Source organism: Protopterus annectens, chromosome 2.part0, assembly GCF_019279795.1.
Source record: "Protopterus annectens isolate FY-2018-M chromosome 2.part0, PAN1.0, whole genome shotgun sequence".
Lineage (NCBI taxonomy): Eukaryota > Metazoa > Chordata > Ceratodontiformes > Protopteridae > Protopterus > Protopterus annectens.
The window spans coordinates 1,621,634,941-1,621,657,550 of record NC_056728.1 but is presented as its reverse complement, the minus strand read 5'-3'; the positions used below and the strand labels follow the sequence as shown (position 1 = coordinate 1,621,657,550).

Below are 22,610 nucleotides of genomic sequence, written 5' to 3'. Positions count from 1 at the left end.
GTATTTCACATTTAGAATTTCAAAACACCACAAAATCTGTTGGGCATGAGCTGCAGTATGTTTGCATTTAAATCTATTAAATAAGCACAGAAATAAAGCCATATTAACACTATTATACAAACTTGGCAAGCTACTGTAGTTTATGGGATTGCCTCTGTGTGTGGTCTTTTCCTTTTAAAATAAATTAATAAACTCATACGTAAATATATGGCAGTTTCCATAAAGCAAGTACAAGTTTTTAAAAGCTTTTCAATGATAAATAATAAAAAATATAAAAATAGCTACTCACACACTTTTTTTACATCAAACTATACAAAAATGAGTGCAAAAAGAATGTTAACAAAATAAATAAATATATTTCACTGAGTACATTGCTGTTAATGCAAACAGTTCATTCATGTTTTGACTTCTATTACAGCTGGAAATTTTTTTAGTGCAATGTGTCTGTGGCAAAATTCGGCACTACAAATATTATCACTTCTCACTGGTACTTGAAATCAAGACACTTCCATCTGAAGTTTACAACCATTTGAATTACCCTGGAGCAGCCATTAGGTTGCCTGTACACTACACATGTATGCCCCTGACGGCTTGTTTGATGCTCTCCAACAACGCTTTGCATTCTGGTGAGTATTCCCGTTCCAAGTTGCTGTACATGTCCGTAAGTGTAGTCACATATGCTTCAAAATTGTGCTCATTGATTGGCCCCTTGAGAACACAAAAAGAGTCATTAAGTGAGTACTTCTAGACCATCCTTTCTAAGCTCAAAGGTCACTTTCAGAAACAATATGGGGGCAAAAGACAGTTATGAAATAAACTCAAAAATCTGTAAAGGTTTGCTAAAATACACCATATATATTACAATTGCATTCCTATACATATTAGACAAATATCAACCACCACTATCTTCAAAGTTCAAATGATGGATAAGCTATGCCAGTCCTGGCTCTGTTTCTGTACGTCTTCCAAAGCTAATCCTCTATTTCATACTCTGTCTCCCAACTGCTCAAGCACTTACTGTCATATTACTGTCACTTAGACAGATCTCTATAAATTTCATCTTCAGCTGTTCCCTCTCATTAGATATATCTGGATCCTTTTAATACTCCTACCCTTTTACTCTTAATATAATAAATTCTTAATAACTCCCAGAATACTCACTTCTACTACACTTTTCCCACTTATTCCTCTCACTATATCTCCTACCTCCATATTAATCTCTTTCCATCTGCCTTTATTATACATCTCATATATAATTATACATACGCTCCCATTCTTTTTCTCCACCTTATTCTTCTTGACTTCCAATTCTTTTAATAATTATTACTGTTGTGTAGTTTTTTAACTGTGATTTACTTTTCTTTTCTTTTTATGACAAAAATTGTGTGTTATTATGTGTGCAATTTGTTCTAATCTATGTGTAAAGTTGGAGCATTCCTCTCCTGGTCTCTGCTGAAAAAGGGTCTTGCATGGCCCATTTGGACTTTACCAGTAAACAAATACAATATCTGTACCTTTATTTCTAAACACAGTATGCATGCATATTTAAATGCTTCAAAGGAATGCTTCCTAGAAAAAACACTGAGTGGAATACTGAGATACATCTGCAGATACAACCCAGTTTGTTGATGTGTACACAACAAACTAGGATTGCATAACTTCAGGTGTGTGTTAAAGAAGTGTTTTAGAGTGCATAATCACACCTGTTATCCGTCTTTCACCTGCTATTCTATATGAGGGAGAAAATTCTGCTAAAGATAGGGTGTATATTCATTAGTTTTGTCGTATGTCATTAAAAATGGCATGCTAAAAGTAGGTTACCCCTCTCTCTGGAGGTGAAACTCCAAATTCATCATATGTAAAATAAGGATATGAAAACTGTGAAAATGTCAGTCACATTTTACTCTTGAATTACAATTAAAAATGAGCAGTTCTCATTTCAGAAAAGTTATTAAGAGAAAGTGTTTAAACTTCTGTCTGATTTCTAGTAGCTCTTTCCAAGAAGGGTAATGCATACATCTGCACTTTGCACAGGTTGTACGCTAATGCCCTTAAACAAATACTGCACAGCTGAGACTCCAGAAACAGTATGTAAAGGAATCATAGTTGATGTTATACCTGAGAAAAAGCTGTCTGCTACCTTTCAAGCAGCTATCTTCAAGACTTCCATACATCAAATATCCAGTGGTTTCCTAAACAGAATCAAGGAAAACCAGAGGAAGTACCTTTTTCTTAAACAGAATCAAGGAAAACCAGACAAAGTACCTGTTAGTCATGTTAAATAAAATGTTGGCATGTGGACATATCTCTGACCTATGGTTATAAACTGCACTGATAAATTCACAAAGTGGTGGGGTGTATCAGTCCCATCAAAACCAAAACAATTTCAGACTCATCAGCATGACTAGATTTCTGTGCTAAAATTATGGACAGGTCACAATGGAGCTTATCCAGAATAAAACAAGAAGAGGGATTCAATAAAGCCTACACAGTAATTTTCCACTGTGTGCATGTCATGGCACGATGCTCACATGGGCGCAAAAACTTTTAGATTTAGTAAGAGCCATCTAGAGGCACACAACCCCCACACAAACAAAATAAACACCATGGTATGCTAAATACAGCATAAGCAGCTGAATTGCACACTAATTAACTAATTTAACATGATGGAGCTATTCAACAAGCAATAAAGCAACAGTGTAGACTCCATGCTGGTGTTCCCCGTCAATTCCAAAACTTTTGGAATACAGCCACGGAAAGGAGTCTACACAAAATAAAAAGTAATAGGTGTGAGATTCGTACAGATCTGACCTTAACATGTCACAGCATTAGATACAAGTAGGATGCAACAAACATTATCCTTTTTTGTGCCATAACAGAAATGCAGCTTTGCTCCCCTACCCCCAAATGAACATAACACCTGTAAATAATTCAGACAGATAAAAGTGTAAAATGTGTGCTAATCAAAATAAATATAAAAACATTATACAGACTATTCATAGTTGCATGTCAGCATATACAATGTTTTGCTGACAAAGTGCAGGCATATCATCTAAAAATCAGTACTCTTCTGTGCAGATATATACCAAAGTAATATCCTCTCTTCTGTGTTCAACACAGAAACAATTCAGTTCCATTTCAGTTTCCCTAGCTACATGGGTGTTAGTACGGTATGCAAATGAGGTCTGAACTCATTAGAATTAGAATTACTGAATCCCAAAAAAAACTGGATCCGTGTAGGGATGTAAACATAGTGCAGGCACTCCTTCAGTGTTTGTGTTTAATGGATGGCAATTGCGAATGCTTACATCAGGTGGGTGGGTGTCAAGTTACACTTACAAAGTGTTACATGTACGTCTGTCAAGGCTGGAAATGCAAGTAAGCAGTGCACAATTCACAGGTACTGTTTCATTAACATCCAACGTCCTCTTCATTTGTTGGAAAATTGTGTTTTGTCAGTTTTTTTATTACTATTTCATTATTTTTTGGCCATTGTTTGCACGAAGCGGTGCTTAGTGCAATCATGGGAAGCAGTGAAATGAATGAAAGTTTTAGCTGTGCTTATCTTGCTTGCACAGTGATGCATGACAGGCAAATGGGAGACATTAAAGAATGATTAGTAAATAAGGAAATGTCATATAACTATTCCAGTGGCAGCATTACTAAAGTATGACAGTTGATAATGAGTCTGTGGAATACACCTCCTAATTAACTGACTCTGTGGCAGCAGGTGTTAATGCAGTTAATACAGTGATACGTTCCTTTTTGGGGCCACATGGTACTGGGTTCAAATAGAGCTGTATCTAATAATTTGAACTACTTTTGCATTACAGTTGCTGCGCGTTGGTGCACGATGAGCACCATCGCACAATAATGTATTAACAAAATGAATTGGGGAAGACAGGACAGTGGTGAAATGGGAAGTAAGCAGGGGGATTAATAAATGGAAAGCAATGCAGGAATGTACAGGAGTGAGGTAGGAAAGAACCATAGCTATTCATTTCTCCAACAGTAAAAACTGAGAATATATGCAGAATATTAGCTGAATTTGGAATGTCACCTCGCAGAGAGAGGGGTGACCACAACAAAATCATGTTGTACAGCCACTTGGACCGAATCAAGTGTACCATGTGCGAAATGGAGAGCTATCTATAGGATGGATTATTTTTTTTTTTGTAGAACAGGTGCCCGTTTTTTTTTTTTTTGAGAGAGAGATAGAAAGAAGAATATTGGGGAAGGGACATAGGTATATCTGGGTCTGGTAAGGTGGGTAGGTGAGGAAGCAGTTGTAGACAGACATGACAAACAAGACAAGAGACATGGATGGTCATGGACACAAGAGGTCAGTAAACACCATGGATGGGATGAGGGTGAGGATATCTAGGACACATGGTTGTCAAGCTGGGTGACAGTGAGAATCGAGTCCTCACCCACTGGACTGTCATCACTGTCACCTCAATCCACCACTGGCTGGAGTTCTAGATGTCTCCTTCTACTCCTCCTGGTCTTATGTAAAATGAGGGAGAGCAGCCTCTCCATCCGGTGTAGGCATGCATCAACAGTGCACTGCACAACTCTGTGCACCATCTCTGGCAGTTCAGCACAGGTGATAAACTTATCACCTCTGCCACTGCTCTCGGAGGGATCCACTGGACTATTCTCTGGGGCAGGACTACCTGAGGAGGCAGGTAGTGCAGGGGCAGCAGTGTGGTGCTGCCAGGCTGGCTCACAGATATGCTGGGCACTGGTGCTATAGACAGTGGAGTGGGGGCAGGCAGATCCTGTGGGGCTGGCCTACCCTGCTGCTGTAGAGCACAGTTTGATGATACATAACAAAATAAAACATAAAATTAAAAAAATAAATACAATTAAAAAAGAGAGATAAGTGTTGGAGTGAGAGAAAAAAGTGATCAGATTAGTACCTTCATATGTCGCACACAATGCATTAACAGAATACATTAAATTAACCTGTTTGTGATTTTATATGCTGTTGTCATTGGATCGGCTGGCTGAGATCACATGACCTTTCTTGGCTCCTATTTAAACTCTAACTGATGTGTTTTTGACTTTGTATTTAGCATTGAGGAAGGGTGTAGACCCGAAAGCTTTGCTGCTGTTTTTTGTATTAAAAGTTTTTTCTCAACATGGTTGTATTCTACTGTTGCCTTTTTGTTTCCAGTACTACAGTGGGTGCTTGTTTTGGACACAATGCATTAATACAATTATTCAACTCTATTATTTTAACCTTTACTAAGACTACCACCTGCTAACAGATAACTTTTACTTTTAAGACTACCAGCTCCTAACAGATACAGACTATACTACAGATTGCAGCAAGTACTCCTTTACATCTGCATATACTGCTCATATGTGTGCTCCAATTATACAGTTTACAGCAGGGCTTGTGTTCCACTGGTATAGAGCTTTTACTTTAAACCCTTAAGTTACACATAATTGAAGAATTAAGAGTATTGTATATTTGTGAAGTGTGGTATTTGAACCCACAACCTCTAACTAAAGCCTAATATTGTACTCTTGGTTTGTGCTATAGAGTAATGCATACATACTTGCTTTTACAGTTGAGATATGCATGCTCAATTTGACACAACTGTACAAAATACCAAACATGCTATCTTTAATGTTTAATGCGACAATAACACTACTCTTCTGTTGCATACACACCACATGCCTCCTTCATCCTTGCCAATCCATCCCCATGGGTCCAAACAATTACCTCCCTTTCCATGGTATCTGTGGAAAAAACTGAAAGGAATACCATTATGAATACCAGCCTTGCCTACATTCAGCTTTTAAGCCTCACAAGTACTCCCTGTAGTTGATACTTACACATCTGTGGGATGTCCTCCAAGCTATATTCCTCAATCCAAGCATCACGTGTATCCCTATTCCTGTGATGTGGGTTACTAAACTGGCGCAGAGGATACCAACGGCATGGGTTTCAGCCAAGGCCAAACTATCCAAGCCTTTGACTTATACCGGGACCCAGAATAGTTCCCCTGCAGTAGCCTGGCACTGTGGTGTTTCACTAGGACTCCCACAAAAATCTTGGACTCCTGGACACCCCACCTCTAAGCCCTAAATCTCACACCCTCTCCACAAACATGTGCCATGTCCACCATGGATCCAGAGCAATGGAGAATGACCGTTTCCCACCAAATCAGGATATTGCATTTACTGAGAGTACGCACATTGTTTTAAATGTTGTGCATTGCTTACCATCTCACAAAAACGGTGCTCAGCAGTGCGCACTTCAGAGCTCCGTGTTTGTGAGATGGTAAGTGGTGTGCAACAGTGGCAAGCTGTGAAAAATTACACAGGCAGTTATGCATGTGTGTTTGACAAATGTGAAGGTCATGGCAGTCCAGAGAGTAGAAACATACATGAATATAATACACAGTATACCCACAGTCATGCATTTGACAATAAATGTGATAATACATAGATAAATAAATAACTGACACAATATTACTGTCTCAGCCCTCATACATATAATTAATATCATGTACACTATGTCAAGTATTATAAGTGAGAGTGACTATAATAGGAAGTGGAACAACAGTGAAAGTGTATGGAGTATGATGTATTTGAGTCTTTTAAATCCAGGGCCATGTGTATGGCAGTCCTACGCTAACACCTGTTGCCACAAGGGAGTTGATGTAACAGCTGCTCATGTTTCAATTCACTGATATAAAATGCAATGTCACAACAGTGAAAACAAAGTTGCACACTCTGTATTTGAACCCAGGAGCATCTGCACTCCAGCCCTACACTCATACCTACTGCCACAGGCAATAGCATTGATTGATTGCATCCAGTTTCTATTTTTGGCTGTCTACTTTCTAGGCAGTCCACTTATCCAGCGTGTGCACTGCCTCACTTTGCTCAAATGAGATAAGCACTGCCAAGCCTAACATTTTTTTCTCTGGTTCCTGTGTTTGCGCTAAGTGCCACATAGTGCAAACAGTAGCCAAAAAAAAAGAAAGAAAAAAAGAAGAAAAAAGTGAGTAACTTTTATGGCACATACAAGGGTACACTGTTCTGAGGGGGGAACAAAGCTGAGTTACTGTTATAGCACTGTTCTTTTGGGGCGAGCAAAGGTGAGTTACTCTTACAGCACAAAGAAGAATGGACTGTTTTTTTGTGCTGGGGAGCAAATGTAAGTTACTACTATGGCATAAACAAGGATATGTTGCTCTTGTTACTCTCCTTGTTTTGCATCCTGCTTGTTGTTTGATCTTGTGAGGGTTGTGAAGTCAGAAACTGCAGTGTGTATCATTACTTTCTAACTTCTCTCTTTAATGACTTTCCAGTACAAACGTATGGTGCTAAACTGAGGGCATGCAGTGATCATCAGTACTTTTGAGAGGTATGACTGTATGTGAATCTTTGATGCCCGAGGCCTACTGCTTACTGATGGACACATACAAGCGAAATAAGTCCCTGCTGTTACATGTTAAGGTAATTTCTGTACAAATCTCCCACCTTTTACTTGCTTACTGTAGCAAGTGATGAAATACAAGGATATGCCATAATTAATAGGAATTGTAAATGCAGCAGTTGCCACAGTGTTAGCTCAGGGCTGACTCTGTCTGAAGCAAACAGTACACAGCCAATACATGGGGACGTAAAGGTTGTGTGAGCTGCCTGGCATTAATGATACTATATGTACGTGAGTAAAAGGAAGGTTTTAGGCCCCTTGGTGGTGAGTGAGTGTATGTAATGATATACTGAGCATGCCTATGTCTGTCTACACCCACAGCAGCTGGTAGTTCCCCCCTGACTTTTCATCTGCCTGTGGCTGTGGTGACCTTGCCATTGGTAGTGGGATGTGTGCCCCTTCCTCTTGCTGACCCTGCTGTAGCTGTTTTCTCAAGATTATGTTGTGCAGCATGGCACATACTGTGAAGATTTCTGTACATGTCCATGGATTGTACTGCATGGCTCCTCCCAGATGTATCTAGTCACTGGAACTGTGACTTCAGCAGGCCAAACACATGCTCTATGACTTTTCTGGTTTGAGTGTGTGCCTCATTATGGCATTCTTCAGTGGGTGTGTGTGTATTTCTGATGGATGTCATTAGCCATGGTTCCAGTGGATAACCAGCATCCTCCAGTAATGATCTGTGGAATATCCCCCTTAGCAAACATCTGGTAGAGTTGGGAGGTGTGCCAGATATGTGAGTTGTAGCAACTGCCAGCGTTGCCAGCAGATACGTTCAGGATGATTCCCTTTGCATTACATATGACTTGGCAGTTGATAGAATGGTAGCCCTTTCTGTTACTGTAGAGCTTATCTTGTTCCTCAGGTGGTGCCTTAATTTCTACATGAGTGCAATCTATGGCACCCAGTACTTCAGGGTAGTGCACTACCTGGTAGAACTGTTACATTTTTCTGGCCCTCTCCTGAGAACAATAGGGAAAATATATGTGCTCACTGGCATGTTGGACCATAGCATCCAGAAATTGGTGGAGAATCCTGGATGCTGATGCCTGTGACACCCCCAGCACATCCCCTGTTGGTCTCTGAAAGGTACGTGTAGCTAAGACTCTAAGGGCTACACATACCTTAGTTTACACTGGGATGGGTTCCCCTCAGTTGGCTCTGGCTCTGACTTGAGGGCGGCAGAGGTTGAAGATTTCTGTAGTGTGTCCCTGTCTATCCTGTAGCGTTCTACAATTTCCATGTGCTGTAGGTCATGAAAAGATAAATGAGGCCTGAAAACTTTTCTCCTTATCTGCCTAGGCCTGCTGGCAGCAGTACCACTGGCTTCATCCTGTAGCAGATACAAATGGAATAAAGCAGCGGCCCCTAAAACTCTGTCTGTGTAGACTTTCTGTATCTGTACTCTAAAAGTTTTGAAATCCACAGGAAAAAACAGCATGGAATCTACATGGATGCTTTATAGGTTGTTGAATAGCTCCACCATGTTGGATTGGGTGATTAGCATGCAAGTCAGCTGCTTATACTGTAATTAGCATCTATGAAACAAAGACAAAGATAGGTGCAATCCATATAAAAAGACAACATGTAGCTAGCCAAACTGATGGTGAGGAGAGTTGTATATGTTTGGAAGACTGCAAAAAGGCTTTTTCTTCAGGAATACTGAACTTCAGCAGGTATGCTCCCATTTTGTCACCTACATACTGCATATGCTGGAATGTATTTAAGAATAATGTCAAGCAAAGGCTTTTACAGTTTTATCTGTATGCAGTAGTTAGAAGTGTACTGATGGCATGGGCATGTTTGCCAAGCCATTTCAGAGCTGCACATGATTACCAATACATGAAAATGGAATGCTGTGTGATAAACATGTACAAATCAGCAAAAAACAACAAACATGTAGAAACGTTTCAGGGGCAGTTCCTTTGATAGCACTTTTAGCATTTCAAAGATGTTTTGTTAGCAAAAAGGGTCATTTGCCTGTTCTATTGTTGGGGGATAACAAAGATGAGTTACTGTTATGTCACAAACAAGAATACATTGCTCTTGTTACTCTCCTTGTTTTGCATCCTGCCTGTTGTTAGTATTTCACATCTGTAGACTGTGGTATGTTTCTGGGCAGCCGCGGTGGTGCAGCGATAAGCGTTGCTGCCTCACAGCAAGAGGTTCTCTGGTTTGATCCTCGGCTGGGGTGCCTTCAGTGCGGAGTCTACATGTCCTCCCTGTGGTCGCGTGGGTTTCCTCTGGGTGCTCCGGTTTCCTCCCAAAGACATGCTGTAGGTGGATTGGACACTCTCAATTGGTCCTAGGTGAGAGTGTGTGCATCTGTGTGCCTTCTGTGAAAGGTTGGGCACTGGGCTGGCAACTCGACACCATAAAACTCCACTGCCAATCATGAGCGGACAGGTGATCTACTGTAGCAACCCCTAACTGGGAAAAAGCTGAAAGAAGAAGACTGTTATGCTTCTCCAGTGGGTAATGCTGACTGGCTACCTTTTCTGTTTTATTTGGAAACAGTTATTCTGTAGTGATGTGATACATATATGTATTATACTTCTGCTGTCCTTTAGGACACCTACAAGTATGTCATTCAGGTGTGTCACTCCATGGAGACTCCCTTTCACCAATACCAAAAATCAAATTATTGTAGATGGATTTCAGCAACATGGTGCTTTTCTCCTGGAAAGGGGATGGGAAGATATGGCAGCAGATTGTCCAGGAAGTGAAAGCACTGGGAGGCCATGGCACTGACATGATCACAACTGCATGCAGACAAGCAGCTGCAATGGGCTGTGACCAAATGGCTACCAGGGGAGGGCCTGCTAAGGAACCACCACTAACCCCCAATGAACAGTTCTTGGCCAATATCAGAGATTCAGACAGCTACCACAATAGTGCAGAAAAACATGTACTGGATGTGGGCGTAACAGCTTCCAAGACAGCAAGCACATCCCAGGAACAACTTCCAGGTAGGCTCTGTCATCTGAACAGTTGAATACTGTTGTATAACAACTGAAATGAATAAGTTAATGCTGTGTCATATGTCTTTTTTTAGAGGGGGTTAAAGATTGCTACAGTTATAAGCTTAGGTTGTAGCTGTCAGCCACGTTCTTGCTGAAAGTACACTTAATGCACATATAAAGGGGTAAATGTATTACCCACTGTGTTACTGCTGATTGTAATTATGTTGCCCTTACCTCTTGCTTAACTTCTTCTATGACCATTTGCACTACAGCGCAGTATGTCTTCTGCAGATGGTAAGCCAAATATTTTTATGTCAGTGCTACTGAGCAATTTAAAGAAATATTGTAGTGTGTGATTTTGATCTTAGGCCTGTTGTGTGAACTGCTGTACTGTCTGTAATACTGGCAGTACTGATAGTTTGTCAGCATACGTTGCACTATAGTAGTGCAGGTATTAATGTATTCTTATGTTTCTTGCTTTTTATCATAGGTGATCATAACAGTGGGAGGGTGAGCCCCTGTGCCACCTGATCTCAGTGTATCAGCAGACTCTGATGATGATGGTGGCCAAACTGAGGCACAGTCAGGGGAGTGCAGAGGTTGAATCTGACACAGAGGTTGATATACAACCATCCCCTGCATTTTCATCGGACACAGCCAGTAGACCTACACCAACCCAGTCCACTGATCCCACAGATACTGGACAGGTGGAGGGCATGGATATTGATCAGGGAATGTGGCTACTGTGGCTTCAGTGCCTGTTGAGTCAGGCCGTAGCCAAAGTGTGAGCAAGTTGCCACACAGGAAGATTGATAGGGGTGCTTGGAGGGGACCTACTGTCCCTCCTCCACCTGGTGCAGGTGTTACTTTTCATGCTACTCAACATATGCTTAGGGCCGTCAGGGAGCCACATGCACATTCTAGGTGCTCCAGACAAATGCTCAGGGCTGTGAATGTGGCATGACATATTTATTTGGTATGAAAGAGATTTTTGTTAAAAGTGTTTTAGTTTATATGTATTAATATTTATTCTGATAGATGTCTGGTAGTAGATCTTTTTGTTAGTTAATTAGTCATTTTGTTAGTGAGTTAGTTTCCTAATTAATAAAGTTTGGATTACTATGTTAGCCTATATAAAGTGTTAATAATAAGTTGCTCTTATATTATATATTTTAATTTGTCTCTAGCTTTTTAGTTTCAATTCTAAGGTAGCACAGTCTCAGTTTATACTATGGTGCTAAGGGGGAAGGGGGTCTTCGTTAAAGGAATGAGTTTAATACTTTTATTGCTCTTAACAGAACCACACTCTGTAATCACTCCCTTGCTCTTAATAACCTGATTATATATAAATAATTAATGTTTTTAAATGCTTTTCATTATAATCAGCTAGGATCACTTGTTTTTGTGTTTCAATAAAGGATATTTAATTTTAACTCATCTTCTATATTATTATTTTGTGGTACATATGTTACAGTTCGATTTTTATTGGTTAACTAGGTGCATAACATAATTCAAGGAGTGAACTTCACACCCCCCACACTGCAAATTTCTTCTTGCTTTGAATGTGGCACAGTATGACATGCATGACTGCCTCCACCATGTTGCAGATTCACTGGATTGGATGAATGACACATTGGAACTAGGGATGTCTGTGATGGACTGAGGGATGTCTGTCATGGAACAAGCAGTATCTGTGATGGAACATCTGCTGGGAGGGAATGGCATCCCCTTGGGTGTAGGTCAGCCAAGTGGCTATGCCCAATTACGCTCCCATAGTGGCAGTACATCCACTGCTCTGCCCATGAGTATGCTGTCCGCACCCAGACACGGCAGGACATAGGGTCGTGGTCCTGGGGATATCCATGAAGGGAGCTCATCCAGCAGACGTCAGTCATGTTCAGATAGCAGCACTGCATCTGACCTTGGGCATGGAGGTGCCAGTGCAATTCCTGGCAGAGCCACTTCTCATGGTCTGGGATGACAATGATGAACTGCCACCTCTGCCATGCATGGTTCCCACCTGTCCAACAGACCAAGATGTAGAGTTAGCACAGAAAGTACAGCTGTGTACCTACCATAAATGTAGATGTTCGAGTGTATTCACTGTTGCAGTCATTACTGTTAGGTTATCCTGCTGGCAGGTGACCCGCGGTCGGTCAGAATTCCAAAGTCTAGGTCTGGGGTTGGTTGCTGTCACCTCTTCCCTGATGTCAGTGAGCCAGGGGTATAAAAGATGCAGCCAACACCATTTTCTTCAGTTTTTCTTGCCCCAGATGTCAGGTGCCCCCAAAATAGGCTAAAATGTTATGCCAATAAGTATGCATGCAGTAAATAAACATTTCCTTCACCTACAAGCAAATACACCACATAGGTTGTATAAGATAGAGAAGTATAGGTAAGTCCCAGCAAAGAGGGGATTGGAGGGTGGGTAACCTGGACTGCAACAGTGAATACACTCGAACATCTACATTTATGGTAGGTACACAACTGTACTATGTTCATCGTGTTTCACTGTTGCAGGCATTACTGTTGGGTTAAATCCCAAAGCTAAGGTTGGGTAGCTGGTCCTAAAGAGGATTAGGAGAGGCTATAAGGCCTTGCAAAACTGCAGTGGCGAAGCCTGCTCTGGAGTTAGAATAGAGAGGTAAATGGTAATGCTTTGTAAAAGTGTGCACTGAACTCCATGTTGCAGCCTCTAAAATGTCTTTGGTTGGTACTCCTCTGAGAAAGGCTGCTGAAGTGGCTGCTGCCCTGGTAGAATGAGGTCTAATGGTCTTGGGCACTGATTTGCAATGTTGTGAGTAGCAGAAATGAATGCAGTGGCCTATCCATTTTGAGATAGTCTGTTTTGAGATAGGCTTTCCTTGAGATGCTGCAGCATATGCCACTAGAAGTTGCTCAGTTTTTCTGAAAGCTTTAGTTCTGTCCAAGTAGAAGCGTAGTTGTCTGTGTATGTCCAAAGAATGGAGAAGTCTCTCACCCTTATTCTGTGGGTTTGGATAAAAGGTAGGCAGATGAATAATTTGGTTGAGGGCCACAATGGACACTACCTTAGGCATAAATGTAGGGTTCGTTCTTAGAGAAACCCTGTCTGGGTGGAAAATGATGAAAGGTTCCACAGCCATGAGTGCCTGTAACTCTGAAACTCATCTTGCAGAGGTTATTGCTAGGAGTAGAGCTGTTTTTCAAGATAAAAACTTTATATCAGCTGTATTGGCTGGCTCAAAAGGCGGCAGTGTGAGTTTTTCCAAGACATAATTGAGGTCCCATGCAGGTATTGGGGCTCTCCTTGGAGGTCTTATGTTTTTGGCCCCTCTGAGGTATTGCCTTATCAATGGATGGGAAAAAATAGGAGGTTCCGTATTGTAATGAGCTGAAATGTCTGAGGCATGAATTTTAATTGATGGAAAGGATAGGCCTTTTTCCAGCATCTCAGTTAGGTATTGTAAAATCTGAGGAATATTTGGTACAGATGTGTCAAGTCCTTGTGCCTGGTTCCAAGCACAGAATCTTTTCCATTTGTCTGTATAAGATTTTCTGGTACTAGGCCTCCTGGCCTCCAAAATAACATCCATCACTGCTTTAGAGAGAGGAGTGTTTTGAATAGTTAAATTATCCGCCATGCCGCCAGATTTAGGGTCCTGAGTTGGCTGTGCAGAATCTGATTGTTTTGCTGGGTTAGTAAGTGAGGAATAAGAGGCAGTGTCCAGGCTGGGCCTTGAGACATGTGTTTTAGGATTGGGTACCAGTGCTGGTGTGGCCAGTCTGGGGCAATCAGGATCATTCTTGGCTTCTCTTGTCTGACCTTTAGGAGTACCTTGGGGAGGAGAGGCAGAGGAGGAAAGGCCTATACTGTTAGACTTTTCCAGCTGAATGATAGAGCATCCACTTTCCATGCTTGCTTGTGATAAGTCCTTGTGCAGAATTTCTGTAGTTGGCAGTTGTGAGGGGAGGCAAATATATCTATGTCTGGGCATCCCCATTTCTTTGTTATCATGCTGAAGACTAGTGGATCTAGTTTCCATTCGTGGGGATCCGTAAGGTTTCTGCTTAGTTCGTCTGCCAGAGTATTGTTCTTTCCTGGCACGAATTGTGCTTGCAGGTGTACTTGATAAGTCAATGCTGTGTTCCATAAAGTCATGGCTTGTCTGAAGAGGGAGTAGGAATGTGTGCCTCCCTGCTTGTTTATGTACCACATGACTGTAGTATTGTCCGTCCTTATCAGTAGTTGTCCTGGATGGAGTAAATCCTTGAAGGCTGTCAGGGCATTCTGAACAGCTTACAAAAACTGGCAAAGAAATAACACTTGAAAATAAACACTAAATGAAGAACAAACCACACTGGAATCCAAGTTAAAAGTTAGCACTTTCATTTACTATATTAAGCAAACTTCATCAGACCTGGTCTGATGAAGTTTGCTTAATATAGTAAACAAAAGCGCTAACTTTTAACTTGGAGTCCAGTGTGGTTTGTTCTTCATTTAGTGTTTATTTTCATTCTGAACAGCTAGCTCTCTTTTTGATTGATATGTAGATGCATTTGGCTTGTGCCCTGAATACATTTTCCTGCCATGTGTGCTCCCCAGGCATAGTCTGATACATCTGTTGTTATTGTCTGGATGGCTGTGGGTAGAGTGAAAGGCTGCCCTTGTTGAGGTGACAGGCATGAGCCCACCATCGAAACTCCTGTTGCAGGCAAGGAATGAGGGTAATTAATGCTTCCAAGTTTTGACAATGTTGAGTCCAGACACTTTTTAGGTACCAGTGAAGTTTCCTCATATGCAGTCTGGCATAATGAATTAGCAGTATGCAGGATGCCATGAAGCCCAAAGCCTGCAGAATTTTTCTTGCAGATAACTGGGTCTTTTTTTGCCAACATTTTGAAGTAAGAAGTTAGTTGTCTTTGTTTGTCTGGCATGAGATAAGCCATCTGGGCAGTTGTATTTAAGCTTGCACCCAGGAATATTATCTCTTGAGAGGGTACTAGTTTCAATTTCTTTTCGTTTATTGTGTACCCTAGGCAAATTAATAACCTTTTTATGAATGCCAGATGCTTTAGTAGAGTGTCCTTGTTATCTGCTTGTATAAGGCAGTCGTCCAAGTAGGAATAAATTTGAATTCCTCTTTGTCTGCAAAATGCAATTACTGGTGCCAGGCATTTTGTGAAGACCCTGGGCGCAGTAGATAAGCCAAAGGGCAATGCAGAGAATTGGTAGTGCATTGAGCCAGCTATGAATCTGAGGTGTATTCTGCAAGATTGTCTGATTGGTATATGCAGGTATGCCTCTTTTAAGTCCAAAGTTACAAGCCAAGCCTTCTTGCCCAGCATGGGCAGAAGCTGCTGTAGAGTTAACATTTTGAATTCTGGAACATCCAGAAACGTGTTTAGAACAGACAGGTCCAGTATTGGTCTCCAGGTTTTGTCCTTTCTGGGGACTAAGAAAAGTCTTGAGTAAAATCCTTGTCCCTGCTCTTGCTGTGGTACTTGCTGAATGGCCCTCATTTGCATAAGGCTTGAAACTTATTCTTGTGCCACTGCCCATTGATTGTGTGGCAGGTTTGGCATACCTTTTGCCTTTGGCAGGGTGTGAAAGTGGAACCTGTAGCTCTGGGACACTATATTCAATACCACTTTGTCCTGGTTGATCATGTGCCAATTTTGAGAGAAAAGTGCTAGTTTTCCCTCTAAGAGGGCTGCAAGAAGATAAGTGCTTGGTGCGGGCAGAGGCAAGTCATTGAGGCTGTTTCCTGTATGGCTGTGCTTTGTCTTCTCCAGTTGTGGAGGTAGTAGCACCCCACTGTTTTGGCCTGTATGAGCCCTGTGGCTGGGATCTGCCTCTGGGACGTGTGTATCTGCCTCTTTGAGGCCTGTCCGACACTGGAAAGGACCAATTCTTTGTAGGCCAGTTCCTGTTAAATTTTGGTGGCTGCACCTTTAAGAAATCCTTTACTGTTTGCATAGATTTCACTTTGTCCTCCATTTTCTTCAAAATCTCCTCTGCTTTAACACCAAATAAAGTATCATGCTGTAATGGAGCATCTAATAATTTTGCTTTAACATGATCAGGCAGATTTTGTTCCTTTAACCAAGTGTGCCTCCTAATGACAGAACCCGTAACTGTGGCCCTGCAGGAGGCCTCCAGAGGGTCAAAACCACATTGCAATGTATGCTTTCCCACTTATTCAGTTTCATGCAATAAATCCTGTATTTCCTTATTTTCTGTACAATCAGAATTAGTCAACATTTTCTGTTTTAACAGTGACATTAAGTATTGCTGATATTTAATCATATGAAATTGACAATTTAAAGCCCTCACAGCCAAAGTAGCAGACGTGTAAACCTTTTTTCCTCATATGTGTAGTGCCCTTGAGTCCCTGTCAGAAGGGACAGGGTTTTTAGCAGTAGCGGCCTTAACCCCCTTGGGACCCTGAGAAATAGTTTCTGGGTCAGCAGGAGGGTTTTTATAAAGAAATTTATGAGAATCAGGAACCCTGTAATATCCGTATGGCTTAACAGGAGCTGGAGGTAAGGAATCTGGAGAAAAGCCGGACTCTGAGAATACATCATCTACAATGTCTAGCACAGGGGGAATAGCAAGAGGCCTGTGCTGAGGAAGTAAAATAAAATCTCTGAGCCTTTTCTTTGATTCTGAGTAATCTTGGCTCTCCCAGTGGAAGTGTTCCCTCATGGTATGCAGGGTTCCCCCAAAAGAAAAATCCTCAGGAGGAGAGGCTGAAGGAATGGATTCTTCAGCATCAGAATCCTCAGAGGGAGGAAGAGAGTATTCCTGTACAGAAGAGGATTCAGAGGAAATGGAAACCTAATCTGAAGAGTCATAGTCTGTCTCTTGCCTAGGCCTTTTGTTAGGAGGGGGATGGGAACCCCTGATCAAGGTAATAAGGTCTTCGGACATTTTGAGCATCTGTTTTTTAGGCATGGAAGACTGTTCTGTAGAATGCTGTACTTGTTTCTTTGTCTTTAAAGCTGCTGTAGTCTTTGCTTTTGAAGCTGAAGTAGGATTTACATATAACTGTGTAGGTCTGAAAACACCCTCAGAAGCCGATGCCTGCTCAGCAGCTCCAGACCCATCTGAGGGAAGGATTTCCGAGTGAGTATCCAGAGGCCTAGCTGGCTCCACGTGGGAGTCGTCAGCGGCATGTGGCTCTGAGGTAGCGGGTGTCAGGGGCTGCGATAGCACCTCACTGAGAACCGGCGAACCGGCGACTGGCTTAGCGGAAGCCTCGTTGTTGGTTTTGGATCTCAGATGCCTGTCTTTCTCTTTGTCCTTGTGTTTTTTAGAAACTCCGGTTGTCGGTTGTTCTGACGGCATTATGTAATTGAATTTTCGGCCAAAGTAATGATAAGCAAAATCAAAGCGACTCTTAATAGTGCGATTGTTGAATCTAGCACAAAAACAACAGCTAGCAACGTTATGATCAGGGCCTAGGTAAGGAATACAGTAAGAGTGATGATCCTTATGAGGTATTTGCTTCCCACAAGAAATACAATTGTTAACTTTTTCTGACATCTGTCTGGAGCAAGAAAAAAGTTTCCCCAACGGGGTACTTAGCTTTAATGAAGACTTCGGATCTGAAATTCGTCTGTGAAAATCTCAGGAGTTGGCCGACCGGCACTTATGAACTGCTTTTGCTTCAGGCACCATGCGGCAAGAAAGACTGAAGAAAATGGTGTCGGCTGCATCTTTTATACCCGTGGCGCACTGATGTCAGGGAAGAGGCGACAGCAACCGACGCCGGACCTAGACTTAGGAATTCTGGCCAACCGCGGATCGCCTGCTAGCAGGATAACCCAACAGTAATGACTGCAACAGTGAAACACGAACATCGTGGCTGTGTTCACGCAGACGCTCACACACCAATTTCATCTGGAGGACCCCTACAGACACACACACAACAGTTACTCATTTTGTCTCACTGGCCATTTGTTGTTTTATCCCAATGTCTGCCTTCTTCTCCTTCTTATTCACACACACTAACCAACCTTTTGTGTCAGCCTAGGTTTCTTGTCCCCCTATTCATAACCTTGTGCAACTGATAACTTTGCTACATCCCTGTTTTCGATCTTCTGGATTCAAGGATACAAAAGCTGTGTCTCATGCTCAGGATGAGTAGCTAACTTAGCGCTTAGTACATCTGCATTGTGTTAAAGTATTCATTGTACCTTTGACTTATGGCCTTGGAAAGTTGGACAGTTGATAGCATCAAATGTTCACAACTGTATAGTGAATGCTCTTGTAAGGGTTGTGAAGTCAGAAACTGCAATATGCATCATTATTTTCTAACTTCTCTCTTTAATGATTTTCCAGAACAAACATGGTGCACATCATAAGTCACAACATCATATTCAGGTCTTAGGATTGCATGACAGCACTGTAGTCAAACCTCATTAGAACAGTAATATAGTATAATGATTTCTTTGCAGGTATCTCAACAGACACATACATCAGCTGGATAGACCACAGGGCTTTCTATGTAAGATAAAACAGGGCCTACAAACATTGCCATGATGTATGTGGACAGATTCAAAGCCATGTCACTGTAATCTGCCTTGTAAAGGATGAGGTGATGTCTGCCTGGCCTCCAGGACAGTGTCTGATCATGGCCTAGTGGGATGACTGCATGAACCTATGAACCTAAATCTGATATAGCTGATGACATCAGTAGTGTCTATTGAGACTATGGTAATTACAGTATCCCACATGCTTTGGTAAAAGGCTCTCTGTAATGCCAAGCAAGAGTGCACACACACACACACACACACACACACACACACACACACACACACACACACACACAAAAATAGAAAGAGAAGCTATACCACCTAGAAAAGGAGTAGCAAAACCTATTCTTTACTCAGAAGAAATATCAGTAGGAGCACCAGTGGTTTGTAAGAATGCTAGTACTACAGAAAAACAAGTGGAAGAATTTGCAATAGCTTTCCCATTACCTATAGTTAACGAAATGTGGAACATCAAGTCAATTATAGAAAACAACTGGAAAGTAATCATGGGAAATAGGGATTTAGTTTCAGTCATAGGTAATAAACCTAGATTCACATACAAAAAGACAACCAATTTAAAACAACTGTTAGAACTAAGTAAAAATGAATACAAAAATCCAGAAAGGAGTTGTACAAACAAGAAAGGGACGTATAGTTGTACTAACTGCAAACAATGTAGATACATGAGTAACACTTCATTTGTAACAGTTGAACATCTGAATTACACTTTCTGGGCTAATTAATATTACAACTGTAACAGTGAACTAGTAGTGTATCTGGCAACCTGTGTATCATGTAAAAATTACTACATAGGGAAAACCAAGAGAGTATTCAAAAGGAGAGTTTACGAACATGTTTTAGCAATTAAAAAGAAAGACAAGAACAACGCACTGGCTAGGCATGCAGTTACATGTATAGATTTCAAGAAATTTGAATTTTTCATTTTAGATAGAATAAGAAAAGAACTGTTTTCAGGAGATTTGAACAACCATTTAGAATGTAGGGAATCTCTGTGGCAGTTAGTATTTGGGGCAGATCAAACACCAGGGCTAAATGAAATGATAAATCTAAAGTGTTTTTTACTATATAGATAGTTGGACATTTGAAGACCATAAATGAATATGAGTAGAACATATAGATATAAAACATAAGAATTCTGATTAAATCAGATAAGAAATCAATATTAACTAACACAAATATTTGATAAGATAATTTTTACCAGTAAGAAAAAGACAAAATAAGAATAAGATTTAACATTTAATAATAACTTTTTAATGAAATAATTTATCATCTGATTAATTAATTGTGAATTAATTTTGTAATCAAATGACATCATTTCCTGTGGAAATAGTATTTATACAATTGTTTTATAGTAAATAATGTTTCTGAGGAAGTTCACGTTAATAAAAGTGAATGAAAGCGCTTAAATCCTATTTGGAGAAGAGTGTGAATTTTTTCTTTGGAGTCTGCACAGATTTTTGCCTGGCTTTTGTGTGTTTTTGTACATTTGGAACGTTTTTACAGCCTTTTAAAGTTTGTATCCAGTCTTCAATCCTGCATGGCGGCCGAGGATTACATTTCAGATACTCTCCTCAATTTATCTACACATTCAGTACCGGATTCGACACCGGAGTATGGTAATATAGTTTCTGACTCTACAGAAGTTCAGCAATTAATTACAGAGACTGTAACTAAAATCGTGAAGGAACTATTGCAAAAACGGACACTGTCTAACAATAAAGAACATGAGAAGGTCCCTTTAAATGTTAGACCGGAGGTAGCACCGCGTGATGGGATTGACGTCACAGCGTGTGAAGCAAGTCAGAACCGTAATGGTGGACAGAATGAAGAACAGTTACCTTCCGAGGGTAACATTTGGATTTATCTGAATAAAGATACTGGAAACCCTTTCGCAGACATCGGAGAAGGGTCAACAACTGAAACTGTAAGTTTTATTAACGACGATACAACGGTTTGCAAGAAAAGCATATACGAATTAGAAAAATACATTTTTAAGCATGTCACATTAACTTTAGAGGTACAATATTTAAACAAATGTGTTAACAGAAAGATTGTACCTAGGGGCTTGAGAACAGCTAAGTTCCCTAACTGTGTGTCACCTGGGGACACACTAGCAAAAGAATTGATAAATTTGTATAATGAGACTGGTATTAAAATGATGAAGTTACTAATAGAACATTACAACAAAGAGCTATTAGTTTTGAACGAAAAAATAAAAAATCTCGACGAGCGTTTACACAAGTATACCAGTTTTGCAACCTTTTCAGAATTATACAAAGCCATAGAAACAAAAGCTGAAAGGCAAAGAGTAAATATTATTGCTAGAAAGCAATCTAAGTTAAGAAGAGACATTTATTCATATAAGAACAATGAGGCTTATTTATCACAGACGGACTTTAAGATAGTAGACATCAGAACAGAAGGAAACAACTCTAAAAAAGGCACAGAAATGGGTGCTGGGACAGCATCTGAAAGAAATCACGGAGTGGAGTCTACAGTGTCAATAAATATAGAAGACAACACACATGAAGAGTTTCCAAGTTTGCCTACCAATAATGAAGGAGTGTATACTAGGAACAATGAAGACATGAGTTATGCTGATAAAGTAGTAATCCTTTCAGAGAACACTACCCCTTTTCAGAAAGTCCAAGAACAGAACAAAAGGACTATGAGATGGCAGAACACCACCCAATTTCGGGGGAGGGGCAGAGGAAGGAACAAAAGGAGATGGTGAAGACTTCCTCTGAAGTCAACTGTGACTTGTATGATGTAGTAATAACAAATTTATCGGACTTATATATTAGTCCAGCAGTAGAAAGTGTTTTGAAGAAAGGATTTAATTTTATTCCAACAAATAAAATGAAACTAGGTAAATTATTAATAGACTTTAGGCTCTTTTTAAGAAAGTTAAACCTAAAATACATTATGGAAGATCTGGGTTTAACAAGGCAACAAAATAGAATCACTATAAGTAATCCTAGCGCTTATAATCCTCCTCTTACAAACAGTTTACTGGTATTCCAAAAGATATGTGAACAAGACTTTAGGAAAATCAGTAATTTGTATGAGACTAACAATTTAACAAATGAAGAAACAATAGCCTTAGAGAGACTGGTGAAAAATAATGATATCAGAATAATGAAGGCGGACAAAGGAGGAAAAATAGTGATAATGAATGATAGTGACTACAAGACTTGTATAGAGGATTTACTGCAAGACAAAAGAACATATAGAAAGGTTAACTATGAGTCAGTGACAAAGAAATTTAAAGAATTGGACACCATTTTGTTTGACATGTTTTGTCAAGGAGAACTAAATGGATTAGACTATGAATTTTTACACAAAGAATATCCCAGACTTGGTGTATTTTTTGGTATTCCAAAAATTCAAAATAATCAGGTCAGGCCACCATTTAGACCAATAATTTCAGCTAAACAATCCAAAACAGAAAACATCTCGGTCTGGTTGGATAACATACTAAACCCTATAGTCCAGAAGTCCGAATTTTTCATCAAAGACTCCTGGAATTTATTAGAAATATTAAGGAACATCAAAATAGAAAATGAGCACCTGAATTTTGTCAGTTTAGATGTCAAAAATCTATACACAAGTATAGACCAAGAAATGGGCATAGAATTCATGAG

At 40.4% G+C, this 22,610-nt stretch overlaps 1 protein-coding gene across 1 annotated transcript in view; it reads right to left on the bottom strand.

The window, feature by feature from the left end:
* Positions 1 to 286: 286 nt before the first annotated feature.
* The window catches only part of ST18 (ST18 C2H2C-type zinc finger transcription factor), an 825,897-nt gene continuing 803,573 nt past the window's right edge, over positions 287 to 22,610 (bottom strand). Inside the window, exon 20 of the mRNA XM_044060418.1 lies at positions 287 to 708. Within this exon, the coding sequence (XP_043916353.1) occupies positions 568 to 708 (141 nt within the window). The 3' untranslated portion in view covers positions 287 to 567. The remainder of the gene's footprint in view (positions 709 to 22,610) is intronic.